Here is a 22,005-nt window from a genome sequence, read left to right as displayed (position 1 = left end):
TTATGCTTCAACAAGTACAATGTATGAGGGTCCCGAGCTAATTTGCCCTAGGGGCCTTTATAAGTGTGCTAGGGCCTCCTCTTTTGGAAAATTAGCTTGAGACCCTCATACATTGTACTTGTTGAAGCATAATAATAAAGAAATACCGAGAAGGGATGCCAGCTCCCTAGGGGCTGTCCGTACGCAGTCGCCACATCAGCATGCTTCCGCAATCCCACCGTAAATCACGGGTGTTCGTACAGTCTGCCACGACAGCACATGCTATGCAATTTTTGATCCTAGCTTTATTTTTAAGGGTTTAGGCACCTCGGCTGGGGTACCATAAGTCGGTAGAACTTATTCAAATAGTTCTCTTTTATTTTGGCCACTCGGATAGGTGCCATAAGTTGGTTAAACTTCTTTTGCCTCTTTTGCTAGGGTTTAGGCCATGCCACATCATCAATTTGTGACATTGGGTGAGTGTTGGATGGCTTCGCCAGAGCATGGAGTATTTGGGGCTCCCGAATTAGTGTTTCATTTGCACCATCTTGCAAAGGCTTGTCCACGCAGGAGGACCCGACTCTCGACACAGACGCAACCTACCAAGGCTGGCCAGGCTCAACAAGCAAAGACACACAGTGCACAAGCGGGTACCTTATTTGAGACAAGTGCCTAGGTAGATGAGGGCTGGCAGGAGGTTCGTGGCCGTTGTCGTTAGGGACAGGCAACGTTCCTAACGAGCCGGATGCCCCTTCTACCTCAGCTTCGCCACCGCTAGCCCGTTCCCCTCCCCTCGCGTACTGCCCCCACTTCCTCGCCTCCTCCTCCACCTCCCCCTCCTGTCCCTCCCATCCCCCCAGCTAGCCCTCCCGCCTCGTCTCCTGATCCCTTCCATGCCATGCTGCCAGCCCAAGGGACATGCCATTCCTCAGCAGCTCAAAGGTCTCTTGGCAGCGCTTCTTTCACGAGCCGCTTGGTGCATGAGGAGCATCCCTACTTGCGGACGCCCCTCTTGGTGTGCAGGCTTAGTCCTTTGCGGTAGTCCCTCGCAAGAATTGGGCTAGAGTAGGGAAATTTCAGCCCAATAAAAGTGGGACAGCTTGTAGAAGTTTATAGGTATTCTCTAGTGCAATAAGAATAAAGAAATACCAAAAGGGGCACCAACCTTTGGGGCCAATAGGGTGTCTTTGTCTACTTGAGAGCACTCCAGCTACCAAGTCGTGGACTGTTACAGGATTATTTGTGAAATTACTTTGTGTTGTATAGTACAGGGAAAGTTAGACGGTTTATTTATAAGTGAAAGCTAAAGTTTACTGCCCTCTACTAAGGCTACAGGCCGGTTTCATGGCTCTATTGCGGGGATCGCATCACTTTTTCCTCAAGAAGTGAGCCTTGGTTTGTTTTGGGCGAAGACACACAAGTACAGATACTTGGAATTTTGTTATGGCTGACACGAGAGAAGAGGGTTTCTCTTCACAAGACAGACATGCTATTCCTACAGGGCATGAGATTTGCGAAAGTTCACGGTCACCACTGTCTCTATCTTTTATTGATGTGAATCCACCACAAGTTCAAGGGGTAATGATTGGGCAACTAGATGAGGATGTGTTTAGGATACAATTGGTAGCTGCTCTAAATGTGTTCACCCGGTTGATGCAGATCCCACGTTTATGGAGTTTCTGTAAGTTCCACAAGTGTCACAGCAGGCAAGGCAACATTCTGAGCGAGCGCAAGTTTCTAATGTGTCCCAGCAGGGCAGGGAGCATTCTCATAACGCGGAGTCACTTGAGGCTCCTAGACAAACCCTTCCTGTCCATGAATAGGTGGCTAGGACGCCAATTCCTCAGGCTATACTAGTTCAGCCAGCCACCTTTGAGCGTCCGAATGTTGGTTTAAATGGACAGGGAACTACCTTCCAGGCTATGCATCAGGTATTTCCACCACCTACAGTATATCCTCGATATTTTGGAGGTGGATCTGTGTTTCAAAGCATGGCTGGTTATACGCGTGGAAATCAGCAGTATATTCCAAGAACAGTGTTTGGGCGTATGCAAGGCATGATGCCAAACCCAGTTTATGGTAATGTTGGCTTAGAGTTACCATGGTTTTAGAGTACTCAAGGCGAGTTTGGGGTGCCACAAGGCAATTTTGTTATGTATGGTTTTGCCAATTAGCAAGCAAATATGGCACCAATAAGCCAAAATGCTAATGGCCAAGGAGCACAGATGATCCCAACCTTCAATTTGACAGTGCTTGACAAGTGGCCAAGGAGCACAGATGATCCTCCATAGCCACCTTCACCTGCTTGTAGCAGTCACCATTACACATTCTCACTAATTTGCTTGATTAACTAACACAAATGTCATTCATCCCCTACCACTGCAAGACATTACTAACAAGTCAAAACGATATCGATTAAACGTTGATTTAGAGCAGGAGTATGCTACTGTGCGACTTGGCACCTCTAATCCCAATGCTGGAGAATAGCTACGGAACCATGGATGCAAAGCAATCAACTTATGGGTTGATAGCCATATTTACCTGGCGATCCAATGACCAATGCATCACCGCCTTTCCGTAATGTCATTGAGCTACTGCGTTTTATTGGAGATGGGAGAGACGGACTGTTTGGCTACTGCTAGAGATTACATTCAGCTTTTTTCAATGAAAGGGAAGCAAGAAAACATCTCTGTGCTGCCTATTCATCATTGCAAGAGAAGTACGTGAAAGACATTCAGCAAGTCAAAGAGGAAGCCAATGAGAAGACGAAGCAGCTAAATGACAAGATGTCAAAGCTTATTAAAAACGCAGAGTATCAAAAAATGGAGCAAGAGCGTCGTTTAGACAATTATGTTCAGCTACAACACACTGCACGTAATATGCGCCGGCGAATCGATCATCTCACACACATTCCATTAGGCTATCACATTCGCAAGCGCAAGAGACATTCGATGTCTATGCTTCTTCAAGCGTTGGAGCTCAAAAGAAACGTATCCGTCAAACTCAGTAGGAATACAATTGCAAGCTTCTAATTTCATACATTTTTTGTAGGTTGGTGTAATATTATTTCAATATGTAGGAACTTGGCTCGGACGATAATGGGAATCGATTCCAATGTTGAAACGATCGGACATACTCTGCTGCAGCATATCATCAAACCATAGGAGCTGGTGGAGCTATTGGATGATCCATCCAATGCTGGCATTGCTAAAGTTTTGCGCCATAAGTATTTCAGTGAGCTAAATAGCATTGTTTCACCTCAGGAGATGATAGAGGTGTGTGACAACATAGGAATAAGTTTCAAGGCCTACGAAGCTTTGTATAGACTTGTCACACTAGGTCACAAAGCAAAAGGTTTGTTTAGGTTGCTGCCAACGCCTTACAGTGTTAGCGTTGCGGAAAGGTGCGCCAATAATGATGTTGCAAGCTTGTTGGGTGGATTTCAATATGTGGAGGATGCCCTGCCATTGGAAGAGAACAATTTCTTTCGTTACAACGAGTTCAATAATGTCTATGTTGACTTGTTGAAGCTCGAGGAGTCAATGATCAGATTTTATGGGTTAACATAGGAAGAGTGTGATGGCAAAGTTATATTTGTGATGAAGCTTGATGAGTGCCAGATTGTCAAAGGTCAACGGCTCGAAAGGGTAAGCGTTACGCTTATGAACATAGCCTTGGTGGACGTTGATTTTGAGCTAATTCCAGCGAGAAGGGAAACACCTTTTAGGTGTTCAGTCCGAGAAAAATATGAGTCTCTCAAATGGTATTTTAATCACACCCCAATCGTTGACGTCATTCGGCAACAACAAGAAGGACAACGATTGTAGGTTTCAGGTCTGGGTACGTTCCAAGTGGAGTGGCATTAGGCAGGAGACTTGAAAACTCCCAAGTGTATGTAAGGATGCAAGCAAGGTGCAATGACCCTCTTTCCATGCATTTATTGCTGCCACAGTAAAGTCTCATTAGGAACTGAGGGCAAGGGTAAGAGTAAGGGTGGCAAAGCTGCAGTCAACTCTGCGAAAGGTAAGGGTAAGGGTAAGGGTGGTGAAGTTGCAGTCAATTCTGCGAAAGGTGTGACTACTACACAAACAGTGGGTAAAGCACTCCAACAATGGTTCAAGGTATCCTCAATTGTAATTAGAGTGTACCCCTAATTGAGACATGTACGATCCAAATTGGGATCTTATTCTACCGATTTCTCTGATAAATGTGCATGTGTGCACTCTTCATGCCCGTCTACGAATTCTTGACAAGTTGCTTATGCTCCATATTAATTATGCTTGGAATATGGAGCCTGCAGAAAGAAGGGAAGAGTGTATCTGAGAACTTGAATCTATTCTATCAAGCGTTGGCATGCATGGGGGTGCAGTAGACCTATCAAAGGACAGGAATGCATCTGGAAGTACACAGGATCGTCCTAATAAAATATGTATGGGTGGTAGTAAAGCTAGGCATATGCTTTCAGACTATTCTAACTCCCAAAGTCCCAATGAGTTTCAATTCTGGAAAAAGGTGTGTGACATTACCACTTACAGAGGTAATGAAGCAGCCCTAGGAATTAATCGTGCTCGTGTGTGGCAGTCTGTAGATGATATTTTTCGTTTTCTTGAAAAGACAAATTTAACTTCTGCTGAGATATTCACTTTAAAGTTTGTAATCAATAGTTTCACAACGCAAATGGTGGATGTCGGGGGGGAGACACACATAACACATTACACGGTGGGTTAAACACTTCGTCTTTGCAGTAAAAAAACATCAGTGTTTGAACTAAAGGTTTATATTTTTGCAGCACATTGTTTTTGCTCATAGCTCATTTTTCTCGACACATTCGGCTCATTGGGCATCCTGGAGTAGCCAAGGAATGAAGCGCTCACACTATCAAGCAAAAGCAGTGTATTTTATAAATACATGGCATGAAGATGAGAGGAAAAAGAGCAATGCCCTGCACGAAATGTTCAATTGGTTCTACAGAGTTTTACTGGGAAGAGAAAGGAAGAAGATTAGAGTGCAAAGAAGCTTGAAATGCAGAAGAGAGAAAGTGATTAGCGTGAGGTGATCGCAATCATATCATGCTTCTAGTTCGACGATGGTTGGCAACAAGGCGACGAAATGGCAGACGTTGGGTGGAAAACCAATAAATTTTTGACACTAACCATTCCCATCTTAAGCATACATTGTAATGCCACGTGATTTGTTGACGCCCCAATCAGTGGTTTCATGTAACAAATTTTGACAATTTTGGAGTTATTTTCGGTATTATTGAGTTTTTAAGTTTTTTTTTTAAAATTAGTACTTCATAAGTCAAAAATCACAACATGAAGTTCATTTCTTGTTTGCACATTCTAGAAGATCCACTCAAGCACAAACGCACACGCACTCACATCTTGCACCACATGGACGAATCACACGAGCAGACTGACACTACCCACAACAATACCACCAAAGTCCCTCATACCACAGAAAATCCACAGCCCGCCGATCCCCATGCAGAATCTATGGCTTCAAATCCACATCCGCAACCAGAAGTGGATAACCCAGCACCCCAGCCCGCTCCAAACATCCAAGAGCCTCCCCAACCATCAAATCCAGATGATCTAAGCAACATGCGATACATATTTGGAGATCTCGGCGATATAATCCATGCCACTCGCACACCTCTGTGAGATCCCCCACTGATTTTACCTTTTCACAGAGCAACGCAAGAAACTAGAGAAATAGAAGAGGAATATTGAGGTCCGCTTGAAAATCCGGCACAATCGCCTCCTGCCACAGCCACTGGTGCTCAGGCCACCCCAAATACTACGCCACGAAAGTTTCCACTACGAATCAAAGAAAGAGTAATCAAGGTAATACCAAGCGACCCGATTTCTAAAGCAAAAGAGGCCAAGAGGAGAAAAAGACAAAGGGAGAGGGAAAAGAAAGAGGCAGCTGAGAAGGAAGCCCTTATAGTACAAGAAGAGCAGAGAAAACAGAGAGAGCAAGAGGAAAGGCAGAGAGCTGAGGCCGAGAGAGCTCATTTGGCCAATTTACAAGCACGAGCAGAGGCAGAGAAGAAGGCGGCACATGATAGAGCTCAAGCCACCCAACAAGCAAAGGCTAGGAGCTCAAAGCCTTCAAAAATCTCTCAGAGAGCCAAGCAATGTGCAAAAAGAAAAAGAGACAAGGTGACACCAGAAGAGCAACAAACCCAAGAGGAGAGGAGGAAAAAATACAAAGATGATCCTCCTCAATGGGCTAGGTAGGCGGTTCCTCCACCACCAACAACAACACAAAAAAAGAGGAGATGGAAGCCATGCACAGTGGCTCTGCGTGAGATCCGGAAATAATAAAAGAGCACTGAGCCAATCATACCCAAAGCAGCCTTCTCTCGGGTGGTAAGAGAGATGATCGATGAATATAGCGACTCCGTTACAAGAATACAACGCACAGCTTTACTGGCCCTACAGGATACCGCCGAAGACATTTTGGTGCAGCTTTTTCAGGATGGCGACTCCTGTATGGCGCATGCAAAGCGTGTAACATTAAAAAATTACGGATTTAGCTTTAGCAATAAATTTAAGAAATGAAGGATGCCTTCATAAGATGTAATTTATCCCATGTATTCTCTCTTCATGAGATTTGAAATCTTTTTCTATAATATCAAATGGCAAATTTCTACCATTCCGTGCAATTGTTCAATTTTAATTTGTTCATTGTTTTTTATAAGTATTTGAATTGTTGGATATGTTAAATTTAAGTTCACCACCATGGCTCCCTTTTTCCCTGTCGAGACACACGCATGTATAAAACCTCGAACATGCAGCCACCGAGCGGCCGGGAGGAGCGTCTCGGTGATAATTTTGCGAAACGGGGCGAAGAGGGGGGGGGGGGGGGGGGGGGGGGGGGGGGGGGCATATGGGGTCAAGAAGAGCATGTGATGCATCTGCGGCATCGGGCGGGGTCAGACGGGGCAGACGTTGGGTGGAAAACCAATAAATTTTTGACACTAACTATTCCCATATTAAGCATACATTGTAATGCCACGTGATTTGTTAACGTCCCAATCAGTGGTTTCACGTAACAAATTTTGACAATTTTGGAGTTATTTTTTATATTTAATGGTATTATTGAGTTTTTTCTAATTAAAAAAATTAGTACTTCATAAATCAAAACTCACAACTTGAAGTTCATTTCTTGTTTGCACATTCTAGAAGATCCACTCAAGCACAAACGCTCACACACTCACATCTTGCACCACATGGACGAATCACTCGAGCAGACTGACACTACCCACAACAATACCACCACAATCCCTCACACCACAGAAAATCCACGGCCCGAACCCCATGCACAATCTATGGCTTCAAATCCACATCCGCAACTTGAAGTGGATAACCTAGCACCCCAACCCGCTTCAAACATCCAAGAGCCTCCCCAACCATCAAATCCAGACGATCTAAGCAACATGCGATACATATTTGGAGATCTCGGTGATATAACCCATGCCACTCGCACACCTCTGCGAGATCCCCCACCGATTTTACCTTTTCATAGAGAAACGCAAGAAACTAGAGAAACAGAAGAGGAATATCGAGGTCGGCTTGACAATCCGCCGCAATCGCCTCCTGCCATAGCCACTGGTGCTCAGGCCACCCCAAATTACTACGCCACGAAAGTTTCCACCACGAATCAAAGAAACAGTATTCAAGGTAATACCAGGCGACCCGATTTCTAGAGCAAAAGAGGCCAAGAGGAAAAAAAGACAAAGGGAGAGAGAAAAGAAAGAGGTAGCTGAGAAGGAAGCCCTTAGAGCACAAGAAGAGCAGAGAAAACAGAGAGCAAGAGGAAAGGAAGAGAGCTGAGGCCGAGAGAGCTCATTTGGCCAATTTACAAGCATGAGCAGAGGCAGAGAAGAAGGCGGCACATGATAGAGCTCAAGCCACCCAACAAGCAAAGGCTGGGAGCTCAAAACCTTCAAAAATCTCTCAGAGAGCCAAGCAATGTGCAAAAAGAAAAAGGGACAAGGTGACACCAGAAGAGCAACAAACCAAAGAGGAGAGGAGGAAAAAATACAAAGATGATCCTCCTCCATGGGCCACCAACACAAAAAAAGAGAAGATGGAAGCCAGGCATAGTGGCTCTGCATGAGATCCGGAAATATCAAAAGAGCACTGAGCCAATCATACCCAAAGCGGCCTTCTCTCGTGTGGTAAGAGAGATGATTGATGAATATAGCGACTCCGTTACAAGAATACAACGCACAGCTTTATTGGCCCTACAGGATGTTGCCGAAGACATTTTGGTGCAGCTTTTCTAGGATGGCGACTCATGTATGGCGCATGCAAAGCGTGTAACATTAAAAAATACGGATTTAGCTTTAGCAATGAATTTAAGAAATGAAGGATGCCTTCATAAGATGTAATTTATCCCATGTACTCTCTCTTCATGAGATTTGAAATCTTTTTCTATAATATCAAATGGCGAATTTTTACCATTCCGTGCAATTGTTCAATTTTAATTTGTTCATTGCTTTTTCTAAGTATTTGAATTGTTGGATATGTTAAATTTAAGTTCACCACCATGGCTCCCTTTTCCCTCGTCGAGGCACACACATGCACAAAACCTCGAACATGCAGCCATCGGGCGGCCAAGAGGAGCGTCTCGGTGATAATTTTGCGAAACGGGGCGACGGAGTCAAGAAGAGCACTACAGAATTGCTCCCTGCGCGCCGTGGCGCAAAGGGGCTTTTTCTTGCCCCGTCCGACCCCGCCTGGCGCCGTCGATCATCACATACTCTTCTTGACTCCGTATGCTCCCCCCCCCCCCCCCCCCCCCCCTCCCCTGTCACCCCGTTTCACAAAATTATCACCGAAACGCTCCTCCCGGCCGCCCGGTGGCTGCATGTTCGAGGTTCTGTGCATGTGTGTGCCTCGGCGGGGGAAAATGGAAATTATTGAACAGTATGAATAAAAAAACAAGTACTGAATGGTGACAAGAATCATTGACAAAAACAAATATTCCTTATGGATTTGGATATTACATCATGGTCGATTGGTTTTTCTACGAATTACATCTTTGGGTATTGGGTGAATGGCTAACTTGACGCCAAGGAATTTTACAATTTCCTCTGGGTTTGTCAACCTTTGACCTAGGCTCAAGGCGGTGGGAGAGGACCGAGCCTGATTGTTTGCTTGTAAAGGCATACAGTGCTGCCTCTCGGTCCACCAATATACATTTGTGAGCGTTTAGGGTGAGAGAATCTTCAGCGAGTATGCTACTTAATGCTTTACACTTCAGCAGCTTTGCAGAATCATTCTTGGAGAACTCTGTGTGAGCAACTCTAAGAGTCGATGGCCCCAAATGGCTCAAGTAGTGCCAAAGAGAGCTATCCTTCCCCGTGGAGACGTTGCGCGAACCTCCAGTACAAATTGCGAACTTATCGACATGATAAGCCGTTTGCAAAGCATTTTAATTGATAATAACACTTGTAGTAAAGAATACTAGAAATTCTACCAGGTTAAGATTTATTTACCTCAGTTTCTTCATCCCTCTTCAAGATTTTTCTTTGTAAGATCGATGCTAGATCGATCATCTCTACCAATCGCAATCAGTGGTTTGTGTGGATGAAATGCGCTCTCCGATACGCTTTCGTAGAAAGAGACATGATTTTATTTCCACTAGTGTACTTGCTACTGTTTGCACCAACTGTTGTTCATTTTCATTGGGGAGGAAAGAGAGGCTTGCTGGGAGATCTTGGTCTTCGAAGTCAATTTGAAAATTGATTTTCTCTTCCTTTCCACTGGGATCCTTCATGCCCGCATAGATAGCAAGCACTACAAGCGACTCATCTTCTCCGAGTCCTAACGTTTTGGTAATGTCGTCAAGGAACAAAAACTGACAATCATCCACCACCATTGGATACAAAGTGAGAATTTGGAGGTCCGGGACCTCTTCCAGCACCTCATCCCCCTCTATCATTCGATCTTCCTCCTCAGTGGCGCTGGGATCTTGCAAGAGTACGAGTGCCATAGATGCTTCGGCCTACTCATCTATCTCTTCGATAACTTCATTTGATTCCTCCACAATGGTCATAGGAGGTCTTTGGTTGACCTTTTCCTTTGATTTTCCCTTGTCCATGCCCTCAAGCACAAGTAATGCCAGAACAATGTCCCATGAAATAAATTGGGTACCTATGCACCCCATGCCCAAATCCATGAGATCATCCTCATCCTCTATCTTGAAGTCCCGTTCTGTGAGGCCTTTAAAAAACCTCAACAAGCGAAACCGGAATTTTTTCAAGAAATCCACTGGCAACCACGCCGTGTTGGATCCCTCAAAGATTATGGCATATTCCTCCATGTGTTGCGCCATGTAGTCAAGAAAGCTTCTGAATGCCTCTGCATGAAGATTGGCAGTGGCGTGCATGTCAATTGTATCCTTGAACACACTGAGTAGTTCATGTGCTCGATCTGCAAGTCCTACCTTTTCTAATTGTGTGAGAAGTGCGTCGGTAGACGTTGCCATGGGTTCGTTTGCGAAGAAGATGCGAAGAGAGCTTAGAGCTAGAGTTTTGTGAATGTGAGAAATGAAGATTAAAAACTAGAAAGTCACTTATATACCCAAAGTCACTTTTTAAAAAGCTGACCAGTGGGTGTAGAAGTGGATCATGCTCTCTTGACACTTTCCATCTCTTTTCAGTACACTACAGCCCAAGTGTCAGGAGAGAGGACACATACCCACTATACATTTACACCAGAATCTGATTGCGTTTATACAGAGGAGATCTATAGTCGTCTATGTACAACAGCTAGGCCAAAACTCTCAATGGAGGAGATCACCACTTTACTGACTGAGACATTGCATGTGGCAGCAGTAGAGGCATACCCACACACTCGGCCTAATCAGAACGGTTGGTATGATGAGGAGTGTAGAGAGACGAGGTTGCAGCTTCAAAGAGATCTTCTCCTAGTGGTCATCAATTACAGACAGTCTCGGATAGCCTCCAGGCGCCTTGTACGACGGAAGAAGCGAGCATTCCTAGCTCAAATGGAACGAGACTTATACCAGTTGTTCTTGAGTAGAGAATCAGGAGAGGCATGGCGTTTCTTTCATGAGCACTCCCCTCCCCCAATGATTACTTCTCCTGATGTGTGGGGTAGTATGCAACATCCTTATATACAGTCCTTGGACAAACACCCCTTCCAGATCCTCCTCAGCCATGCCATCTACGAGTACCTTCTTTACCACTGAGATGGTAAAGACGACCATTGAGGATGAGGACCAAGAGGGCATATGATCATGATGGTCTAGTAGTAGAGCACTTTATACATGCTAGAGATATACTGGCAGAGGTTCTTGCAGTTCTCCTCAATTGTGTCATGTGTGAGGGTCTACCTGAGACTGTCTACTAATGTGCCTATCTTCAAGGCAGGTGATCCTACGGAGCTTGGAAACTACCATACTATCATGATTGGACACACATTGGCACGGTTGTATGTATCTATCCTTGAGCAGCAGTTGAGCAGATAGACAAAGAGTGGGGGCATACAAGCAGCAGGACAAGCCGGTTTTAGGAGAGGCTTCTCCACTCTTGACCATATTTTGACACTCAGAGCCATCATTGAGGAGGGTAGGGCACATGGGAGACGGATTTATTGTAGCTTTCTGGATTTCCGCAAAGCATTTGACATGGTGCCCTTAGCCAGATTGATGCGTAGACTGCAGGAGATGGGAGTGCCCATTAGTTGATTTGGGGGATCGTGGCTCTATATAGATCAGTGGTGGGACATGTACGCACTCCAGTCTAATTTAGTTTACTTCACTATTGGAGTGGAACAAGGCTGTCCATTGTCTCCTACTCTATTTGGTATGTATATAGATGAGGTTTCTGATTACATTGACAGAGAGGGTGACAGAGGTGCCGAGTTGGCAAGGACATGGATTCCATTGTTGTTATATGCTGATGATATTGTGTTGATCTTGGACTCACCGGAGGGTATGCAGTGACACTTGGACGCATTACATAGCTTTTTGGAGGATAGTGGATTGTGTGTAAACCTTGGTAAAACTAAGGTTATGGTGTTTAACACCACACCATAGTGGATCAGGAGATCAGCACCTACCTTCACTTATGGTCAGGAGACTGTGGAGTAGACAGATGCATACACTTATCTTGAGGTAGTCTTCATTGGGCCAAAGTTTTCTTTTTAAAGAGCAGCAGAGACTAGACTTATCAGAGCGTATGCGGCCTTGGGAGGATTGGAGAGGATGTGTTTGCAGGTTCAATTAGTTCCAGGAACCCCGAACAAAGCTCTTGCTCTTTGATACCTTGGTAGCTTCAGCTATGCTCTATGGGGTTCAGGTTTGGGGACCCTCTGTGGGTCAGGATGGGTGGAGAGGTATGGAGAGGCCCTTGGTATCAATGATCTCTCGGCTGATTAGAGCCAAGGCCTCCGTGCCACACGAGATCATTTGAGCGGAGTTAGCGGCCCCCCTTATGGAGATAGAGGCGCTTACCAGATCAGTCTCCTTTATGCACAGCTTATGGTATACTACCAGAGGTAGATTGGCCCTTGAGTCCTCCAGAAAATTCGCTTTACAGGGGGACACATCATGCTGGTATGCACAGATGTCATTATGGTTCCAGATACATGGCTTCAGCATGGGCAGCTTGCCTCCCTTTACGTACTCCATTGATGCACCATTGTTGTCTCTTACACGGCTGGAGATTACTAGACTTATTCGCCAGGACCTGACCCAGTTGAACACCAAGAGGACATGGATAGAGCCGACACATGAGTTGGGCACAAAGATGGCGTTCTATAGAGAGAATCTTCTTCAACTCACTGGGGATGGGTTTGTGATTTGTTCGAGCATATGGATACACATCTATCTTATGGGTTACAGTGTGCCATTGGTCAGATATGGACATCTTCACACCAGCTTGAGATTGAGACTAGTAGATTCAGAGGGATACCAGCAGTTAGCAGGATATGCCGCCTATGCCATACAAAGCCAGAGATAGAGACACATTATATGTCAGTGCACAGTGTATTACGAGGTACGGGGTGGCTTCCACTGTCTATTCAGAGAAGGCTTCGGACCCTTCTCGAGAGTCATGAGCTATGAGGACCAGAGAAGGGACACAAAGATAGTTTACTGAGGAGATCTGGAGAGAGACAATCTCAGAGACAGATTACTGGTTTCTTCACACCAAACACTGGACAAATAGAGGAGCAGCCACCATTGCAAAGCTCAGCTCATACTCACACGCTTGGTACTCTCATTGACCGAGCATTCGACCTAGGGAGATCGAGACGCCAACGACTGAGGAGAGGAGCTTCACAACATCGACGGAGACCACAATAGAGGATTCGAGCCATACTATCTCGACATCCAGAGTACAGATGGGGATGGATCCCTCACCCATTGTATCTTTCTCTTGTATTGGGCACCTATTGTATCAGTGTTCACACATATCCCACACAGTTCATTTCATCCCCCCCCCCTTCTCTCTCTCTCTCTCTCTCTCTCTCTCTCTCTCTCTCTCTCTCTCTCTCTCTCTCTCTCTCTCATGTATTCTCCCCATTGCTCTATACTTCCGCATCGTCGACTTTGACATGGTATCAAAGCAATCGACTCGTTGATTGTAAGAGAAAGCGGCATCGTGGAGAAGAGGAAAATCCAAGGCAAAAAGATCTCCTACAAATTGCGTTTTGAAAAGCTAGAGGGTTGGTAGCGTTTTTCAAGATTGGTGATTTCCGTGGCGTTTTGATATGCTACCGGAATCTGCCTTTTGATATGCTGCTGAAATCTGCTATGGCAGGTAGTCTGCTGAAGGGTGTTTTGAAACCCTAGGACTGAATGAGGGCTTCCATTGTAGTGAATTCAAAGAGCATCTTGAGATGCGAAGGAATTTTGGAGATGCTGGTTGGAGGCTTTTTGACTCTTGAGATGCTGTAGAAAGTGGAGATGGGCGGGGCACCTTGTGGCATTGCGTCTTGAAATACTTTGTAGAGGCTTGGCTCCATTGACGAAGGTGAACCAAAAACAACCATGAGCTATGGAAAGGGATTTGATTAGCACCCAATTAGAAGGCTATGCACGACTAAAGTGATCAAGGGAGGTTAAGATGCTTTGTTTGGCTCGGGAATGTGAAGCCAAAGGAAAATGCAAGAGCTCCCAAGAGGAAAAAGGCACAGGCAAGCTTGACAAGGATATAGCGGTGATAAAGATATGACAGAGGAGATCAACATGGCACACATGGCAGTCGCCATAGTGGCCACGATGCCAGATTTCTAGTCAAGTGGCCGTTATCGCAACTAGCTTCAACTAGGGAGAGGCTTGTGAGCGGCAGAAAGGGGCAAAAGAAGCTCCCTACAAATGATTTGGACCCATTTGTTGGAGTTCAAGTTATCGTTTGAACCCGTGGGTCGGAGTTCAAACGTCAAGACACATGCATCCGGCAAGGAACCAACACGGCGTATAAAAACACTATGGACGAGTGCACCAATCCATTGTTGGCCGGATTATGGACAGGATGTGTTTCGAAGTTTATTGTCTAGGATAGTTGGTTGGTTCAGGAGTCTCTCTCTCTCTCTCTCTCTCTCTCTCTCTCTCTCTCTCTCTCTCTCTCTCTCTCTCTGATGTATTCTCCCTATTGCTCTATGCTTCCGCATCATTGACTTTGACATGGTGTCAAAGCAATCGGCTCCTTGATCTTAGGAAAAAGCGGCATTGTGGAGAAGGGGAAAATCCAAGGCGAAAAGATCTCCTGCAAATTGCGTTCTAAAAAGGTAGAGGGCCGGTATTGTTTTCCAGATTGGTGATTCCGTGGCGTTTTGATACGCTGCCGGAATATGCTTTTTGAAATGCGCCTTTTGATATGCTGCTGAAATCTGCTGGCAGGTAATCTGTTGAAGGGTGTTTTGAAACCGTGCATGGAGAGAGGCATTCATTGTGAGTGTTTTGGAACGCTAGGAGTGAATGAGGGCTTCCATTGCAATGAAATCAAAGAGCGTCTTGAGATGCGAAGGAAGTTTGGAGATGCTGGTTGGAGGCATTTTGAGATGCTGTAGAAAGTGGAGACTTTGTGGCATTGCGTCTTGAAATGCTTTGCAAAGGCTTGGCTCCATTGATGAAGGTGAACCAAAAACAACCATGAGCTATGGAAAGGGATTCGATTAGCAGAAGTCTATCCACAACTAAAGTGCTCAAGGGAGGTTAAGATACTTTGTTTGACTCGGGAATGTGAAGCCAAAGGCAAATGCAAGAGCTCCCAAGAGGAAAAAGGCACAGGCAAGCTCGACAAGGATATAGCGGTGATAAAGAATTGACAGAGAAGATCGACATGGCACACATGGTAGCCGCCATAGTGGCCGCCATGCCAGATTTCTAGTCAGATGGCCGTTTTCGCAACTAGCTTCAGCCAGGGAGAGGCTTGTGAGTGGCAAAAAGGGGCAAAAGAAGCTCCCTACAAATGATTTGGACCCATGTATTGAAGTTCGAGTTATTGGTGTTTGAACCCGTGGGTCAGAGTTTAAGACACATGCATCCGGTGAGGAACCAACACGACGTATAAAAACACTATGGACGAGTGCACCAATCCATTGTTGGCCGGATTATGGACAGGACGTGTTTCAAAGTTTATTGTCTAGGATAGTTTGGACATGATGTGTTCATAGTTTACGAATGGGGATTCTTGGACATAGTGTGGTCTAAAGTTCAATTTTCTATGAAGCAAATGGTGCTCAAGATGGAATTCTTCTAAGGTAAAAAGTTGGAGGTTGCATAACCGAGGTGTATCGAGTGGAAAGGATCCTCTATTGGGGTGTCCATGGTAGCTTCTTCATCGACGTGGTCTTTCTACATATGCCCACTATGAGCTACAAAGGTGGTGTTAAAGTTATAGCATCTCAAGTGAATGGCCCAATGTAATCCCAAGATTTATTTTGGCTTTAGATATCTGTTTTACTTATTTGTCAAATCTTGGTTAGGGCAATTTACTAAGGGGGGTACCTAAGGGCCCCCAGACTAGTATATAAGCACCACCTTGCCTTCATTGTAAATCACTAATTCATTACCCAGTTGGTTAGTCCAGGAGTCTCTCTCTCTCTCTCTCTCTCTCTCTCTCTCTGGAGCACTTTGTATGTAGATGCAGAGCATACACTGAGATCAGAGGCAGGTATGAGGCCTTATTCAGAGGACAGCCCACTCTCCGAGAGATCATGGACTCTCGAGATCAGAGACAGCTCGGACGTTTCTTACTAGAGATACAGAGCCATCGGGACACACTACTACAGCCACGCACAGCTACACAGACAGAGGGGAGACAGTCGCAGCTCACAGACTTCTTTCAGAGGATTGCCACCCCTACCTCACCAGATACTCAGAGAGGAGTGACACTCCCACAGGCGGAGGTGAGCCGAGCTAGACGACGACCACGAGTCACAGGCTACAGGGGCGCGAGCTCCCACCACCGACAGATCGAGGAGATCCGAGCCCGGGAGCGCTGCGCCACTGAGGAGCGAGTAGCTCAGATGAGGGCCGACCCGACAGCTTTCATCCGGGTAGCCTTGGCACCAGCCCCGCCCATGTACCACATCTTACATCCCCCCATTTGTACAGGATGGAGCTAGATAGCTTGATGCATTCTCATGATTGTACTACCTTGAGCATATAGACATGCATATACCCCTAGAGATAGAGCTCCATCCCTCCTCAGATACTCCATTACCTACATTCAGTTCAGTTTTGTATCAGATCAGTTTTGTTTCATTTGTCTTTCCGATAGACGGATGACATACACACCATGTACATTTGATTTGTCTCATAGGCCGATTTCGGCCTGACATAGACGTTAAAAATCTTTCTTTCTTTCTTTCTTTCTTTCTCTCTCTCTCTCTCTCTCTCTCTCTCTCTCTCTCTCTCTCTCTCTCTCTCTCTCTCTCTCTCTCTCTCTCTCTCTCTCTCGTCTATTCTCCCCATTGCTCTACGCTTCCGCATCATCGACTTTGACACAATCTCTATTCGAGGAGGTTAGAGGGAGCATGGTGGACGGAGGACTCTACAAGCTCTCCTAGAGGTGATCGATCTATGGCACATGCAGTTTGGCCAGGGGCTCACACGACCTATGTGCACTTGTGCAGATTTCATCCCTTGGTGGAGCTCTTTACTTTATGCTATTGGTGGATGATTTTAGCCACTTTACTTGGGTATATTCTCTCTAGCACAAGGACGAGACCTTTGAAATTTTCAAGAATTGGCATAGCTCTTTTCGGCAGAAGCCATGTTATCCGCTTTATGGGCAGGCACTCAACTCTTCCTCAAGAGTTATAGAGGGAGGACCAGTCCATCTTCTTGTCCTAAGTTGTGTTGATTAGATTCTTCTCTTTTTCTTAGTTTTGTGTGGCTTAAGTGATTCTCTCATTGAAATTCCGTATGTTGGTATTGTTGTGTGGGGTCCTGTGTTGGCACTGGGCTTGCACCATCAATCTGTATATTTTGAAAGCTTGTCTTAGGTGGTTGGCTCAAATGCCGGTTACGATTCTTTTCGTTTTTGTGTGCGTGCGCGCGTCATAGTTGGCAAGAAACTCGTTTCTTACTTGTGAAATGTCTAAACTGTTTCAAAACTTCTCTTGAACGTTCAAAGGCGAATGCTTTCTACTAGTGTCCAAGTCGCATGGTCTTGTCCATATGTCACTTTGATTGAAGTTTTCAACTTCATAGTGATTTTGAATCTCCTAATCTTTTTATGATTTATGTGTTATGAGTGTAAGCTGTAGGCATGTTTGTGGCTTGACACGAAACATATTGATGGAACTTCTATTGTGGCGTTTCATAAACTAGTGAAACCTTTTTGAAACTCCTTGATATGAAATGTTTCAAAACTCCATGGCTACTATGTGCATGCGTGTGTGCACCAGTAAAAAGCTAATTCGGAAGTATAAATGGACAAATCCAGAGACGAATATGGTAGGGGATATATGTTGTGTAGCTTTAAAACTGCCCTTTGAATTTGGACTGATTAAGCCGGAAGCTGGTCCTGCTCTCAAAATGTCCAAGCCCTTCTATTCTGATTCAAACTCATTGCTTAGAAAAATAAGCACGCACACAATCATTTCAATAAGGAATCGGTGCTGACTTCTCGTCTATCTTTACATGGGCAGTGCAGCAAGCACATTTTTTGGAGAGTCTGTCTAAGGTGCCAAGGCTTATAAATCACTGCCACAGTATTTCCTTACTGAATGTGCTTCTTAGAGTTCAAACACTTCTGTCCTCGTTTGACTTGTGGAGTGCCTCTAGTTTCATGCTTTTCAATTCAGGATAGTTACAGTCTGAAGACAATCAGTTATTTCATTGATATGCGTGTACTAAGCAAGACACATTGGCTTTAGGAAATGTTCAGTCACATACTAGCCTTCAGAGGCAGCAAAGAAGATGAAATTTTGAAGGTTGTGAGCGACTTTTTGGAGGAAGAAGGCACACTATTTGTCCCCCAAATGGTTGTCTGGTAGGAATTTTCTTGCAAGGTGTGAACAACATGTAATGGCTTCTTCTTCCCAGTTTTGTTCAATTGGATGTAAGGTGTAGTGCTGCGAATTCAAGAATGAGTTCAGCTAGTAAAATCATTTGCCTTTATACTTCATCAACCAGGATCCTTAAAGCAGAGTATCCTGTATGGATGTACTCGGTTATCACTATGGAGGAGGGATGGCTAGCATGAAGTGCCATACAAAGGACCAAAATGGTTTTAATTAGATTGATTTTTATATTAACTTGCCCAGTCTCAATTTGATCGGTTAACAAACTTCACAACAAAGATGCTGTCACCACAGTATCACCCTTTTAAATGAGGACTGGGTAGAATATCAGGAGATTAACCATTTTTGTCGCTTTGTTCTGACTTTTTACTTTCTGAGTCTCTAAAGAGGGTACCATACTTGATTCTGAAGCAAACTGGTTTTTAAATTGATCCAGTGTTCTTGGCAAGACTCGTCCCCTTCAGAAAATGTCCACTCACATGCTAGCCTCCAGAACTCACACTGCAGCACCGAGGATGAATCTGTCTCTGAAAACTCTGCGGAAATAGTGAACCAGTTTTTGGGGAATAAAGACTCACGATTTATGCCGTCAAAAGCTACTGATGCTAGGAATGACCTTGCAATGTCTAACAACCGAGGGATTTTTGATCAATCTTATGTAAGCGCGGTAGTTAGAAAATCCAAGAATGAGCCATAAAATTGTTCTGATAATCATCAATTACATTTGATGGTCAAAAGCATGATTGACAGGTTCAAATGGAGTATGGCAGCAGTGGCCATCGTGCTCCTTATGACCATGGAAAGAGAGAAGATTTTGTCAAGACTCCATTTCAACAAGGAAAAAGTTCAAAGTTGGAACTTGATGACGACGCCATATATGGCTCGTCTTTTAGGGAGGATTGAAAGCAACAAAATCTAGATTCCAGCCTGGTGTAAGCAACAAAAAGCTCTCTCTTTTTCCTCACTGTAATGTAAACATTTGTACACAATAAGTAAGCGGTGCAAGAGAAATAGAAGCTCCTGAAAAAATCTGTTACCTTATATGTTGGCCTATTGGCAGTAAGGGGGTCTCTTTTAGTCTCATCCCTTTTTCTTATTCAACAGCTTTTAGGGTATATGCTGTGATGTTACACTACATGGCAGAAATATCCATCAAAGGCTGTATTGCACGAAGAGAAACCATCATATCTTGCATGTCTTTAAACGTAGCTAGAATAGTGCTCATTAAAACTTCTTCATGATATAATTTATTGGGAAAATCACCAAAGTGCCTTTGTTTATGAAAATTCCAGAAATACCTCCCAAATTTCTCCAATATACCCTTATATTATTTTGGGATGGATTGGGCCCAATTTTTGCATAGTCTACTCTTTATGAAAATGAAGATCTATCTTTGTCTTGCACGAAGCTCTTCATCAATGAGCTCACAAAGAGAGGCATTTGTGTCAAAAAATGAAAAACGATTTTATCTTAAGAGCCCACAATTACATCTGAAATCCTAGTTCTATCATCTTGTATCTAGGAAGAACAAGCCTCCCTATGAAGAGTTGCCACAAAAAGAACTTGTGTCTAGGGATTGGCAAGTTGATGAGGGGTATTTTGGGAATTTTTGGCCAAATATGAGGGCTATAATGGGAATTTTAGGTACCTATTAGTACCATATTCTACATTGAGTCTCTCTTTTTGATGTTGTATTTAGAATTGAGGGAGTTTTGAAGCTCCCATAACTAGGGGTCTTCACACCCTAGTAAAGATTCCCTTTAAGGGGGGGGATTAACCCATCTTTTGTGAGGATTATGCATGCTAATACTTGATGGATTAGCTTAATCTCAAATTTAAGACACAAGGTTAGGCTCAAGAGAGATTCAAAACTCATCAGCGTGATTGATAAAAGAGTGATATAGAGGCTCCTTACATAGGAGACATATACCTGTTCTTTTGTGTAGAGACATCCTTTTTGGGGACATCTATATGGTGTAGCCGGACCAATTCAATGAAGAGTTTCTTGAACGATGCAACTCTTCATTGAATTGGTCCCGACTCTACACTATGTTCCGTCAAAGAGTTTTGACCCTTGTGTGGGGACTCTTCATATCTTTATTAGCTAATGTGAAATGAACAGTAAGAATATAACAAAATAATGTGGTCTGACTCCATTAGTGTTGTGTAGTGATTCTCATTCCTTTTACCACTAATCAAAAAAATATAGAAGAAGAGAATTTTCAAAAGTGCTCGGTTCATATTTTGGATGAGTTACAAAGGTTGTTGTGCTAACAGACAATTTCTGTTGCTTGTTGTCTGAGAGGCTATGGTACCAAGCATATAATACATAATAAACACAAGACTTGTTTTTGTTTCACAAAGGTTGTTGGACTCCTTGCACTGACCACTTAAATCTGATTATGGGAACCAGTGATCAAAGAATTGGTATTCAAAATCCCAGCACTCGCAGCCATGTAGTGGCTTCTCATGTCATGGATTGCATTTGAAGACCAAAGAGTTATGGGAACCAGTGATCAAAGAATTGGTATTCAAAATCCCAGCACTCACAGCCATGTAGTAGCTTCTCGTGTCATGGATTGCATTTGAAGACCAAAGAGTTATGGGAACCAGTGATCAAAGAATTGGTATTCAAAATCCCAGCACTCGCAGCCACGTAGTAGCTTCTCGTGTCATGGATTGCATTTGAAGACCAAAGAGATTGTGCATGGAGGGCCTTTGAACATGGGATTCAGGGTAGAAGACATGAAGGAGTTGCTGTCGATGGTGCTCCATCAGGTTGAGCTTTACTTTCCATGTTGAAAGGACAACATGCGTTGTTGTAACCATTTATTAAAAGGACACGTTATAATGAAGTTCGGCCATTTGCTTTTATTGACTAGGGGGCTTGCAGCTCTAAACCTGGCAACTTCCTTAAGTAGGTTTGCTGCTCAACAAGTGTGTACTTTTTTAAAAATTGAGACTCTTTGTGCACGTCTTCATGTGTCACAAGTCTTGCACGGTGCGAAAAGTTTACGATCTCAAGCAAAGAATGGGATCGAATGCAATACAACACAAACAATCAATGATCAACAAATTATGCTGATGATACTTGGCTGCTCAACACAGACTTGCCCATTTTCAATAACATTCTTTAAACCCTACTACAAGGGTTGCATAGGATCAGCCCACCTTCACTTCTCTACAAATTGTCTCTCCCTTCAAAAGAAGGCAGCTCAAATGTGTAGAGAGCACAGCGCCCAAGTGGTAGATCCCTGCCGAGATACATTGGCCAGTACAAAGGTGGGCTTGACGACCCATTAAGACTCAAAATTCCACCGTCATTTTTCTTGCCATGGGAGTTAGTTATTCAGATAAAGCTCCAGGTCAAGACCCAACCCACCACCAATCATGTGGGGAATAACTGCATCTTTTAAGCAGCAACAGGCTAAGTGATGATGCAATACCAGGTGCACTGCAAGCCCTCCTACCACAGCACATTAAAAGAGAATCTTTGCCATGCGTG

The 22,005-nt window shown here is 44.3% G+C and overlaps 1 protein-coding gene across 4 annotated transcripts in view; it reads left to right on the top strand.

The window, feature by feature from the left end:
• Positions 1 to 19,738, top strand: part of LOC147441864 (uncharacterized) — an 89,484-nt gene extending 69,746 nt beyond the window's left edge. The window contains exons 4-5 of one of the 4 annotated variants that reach the window (XM_086528257.1): positions 18,937 to 19,158; positions 19,251 to 19,738. In XM_086528257.1, the coding sequence (XP_086384383.1) occupies positions 18,937 to 19,158; positions 19,251 to 19,403 (375 nt within the window). In that variant the 3' untranslated portion in view covers positions 19,404 to 19,738. Of the gene's footprint in view, positions 1 to 4,768; positions 5,385 to 18,353; positions 18,917 to 18,936; positions 19,159 to 19,238 lie in introns of those variants that run through there. The other 3 variants (XM_086528260.1, XM_086528261.1, XM_086528258.1) reach the window with 3 other exon arrangements.
• Positions 19,739 to 22,005: the final 2,267 nt, after the last annotated feature.

Source organism: Adiantum capillus-veneris, chromosome 14 (genome assembly GCF_014529385.1).
Source record: "Adiantum capillus-veneris isolate H3 chromosome 14, ASM1452938v2, whole genome shotgun sequence".
In the NCBI taxonomy this organism is placed as follows: Eukaryota; Viridiplantae; Streptophyta; class Polypodiopsida; order Polypodiales; family Pteridaceae; genus Adiantum; species Adiantum capillus-veneris.
This window is presented reverse-complemented; position numbering and strand designations above follow the sequence as displayed.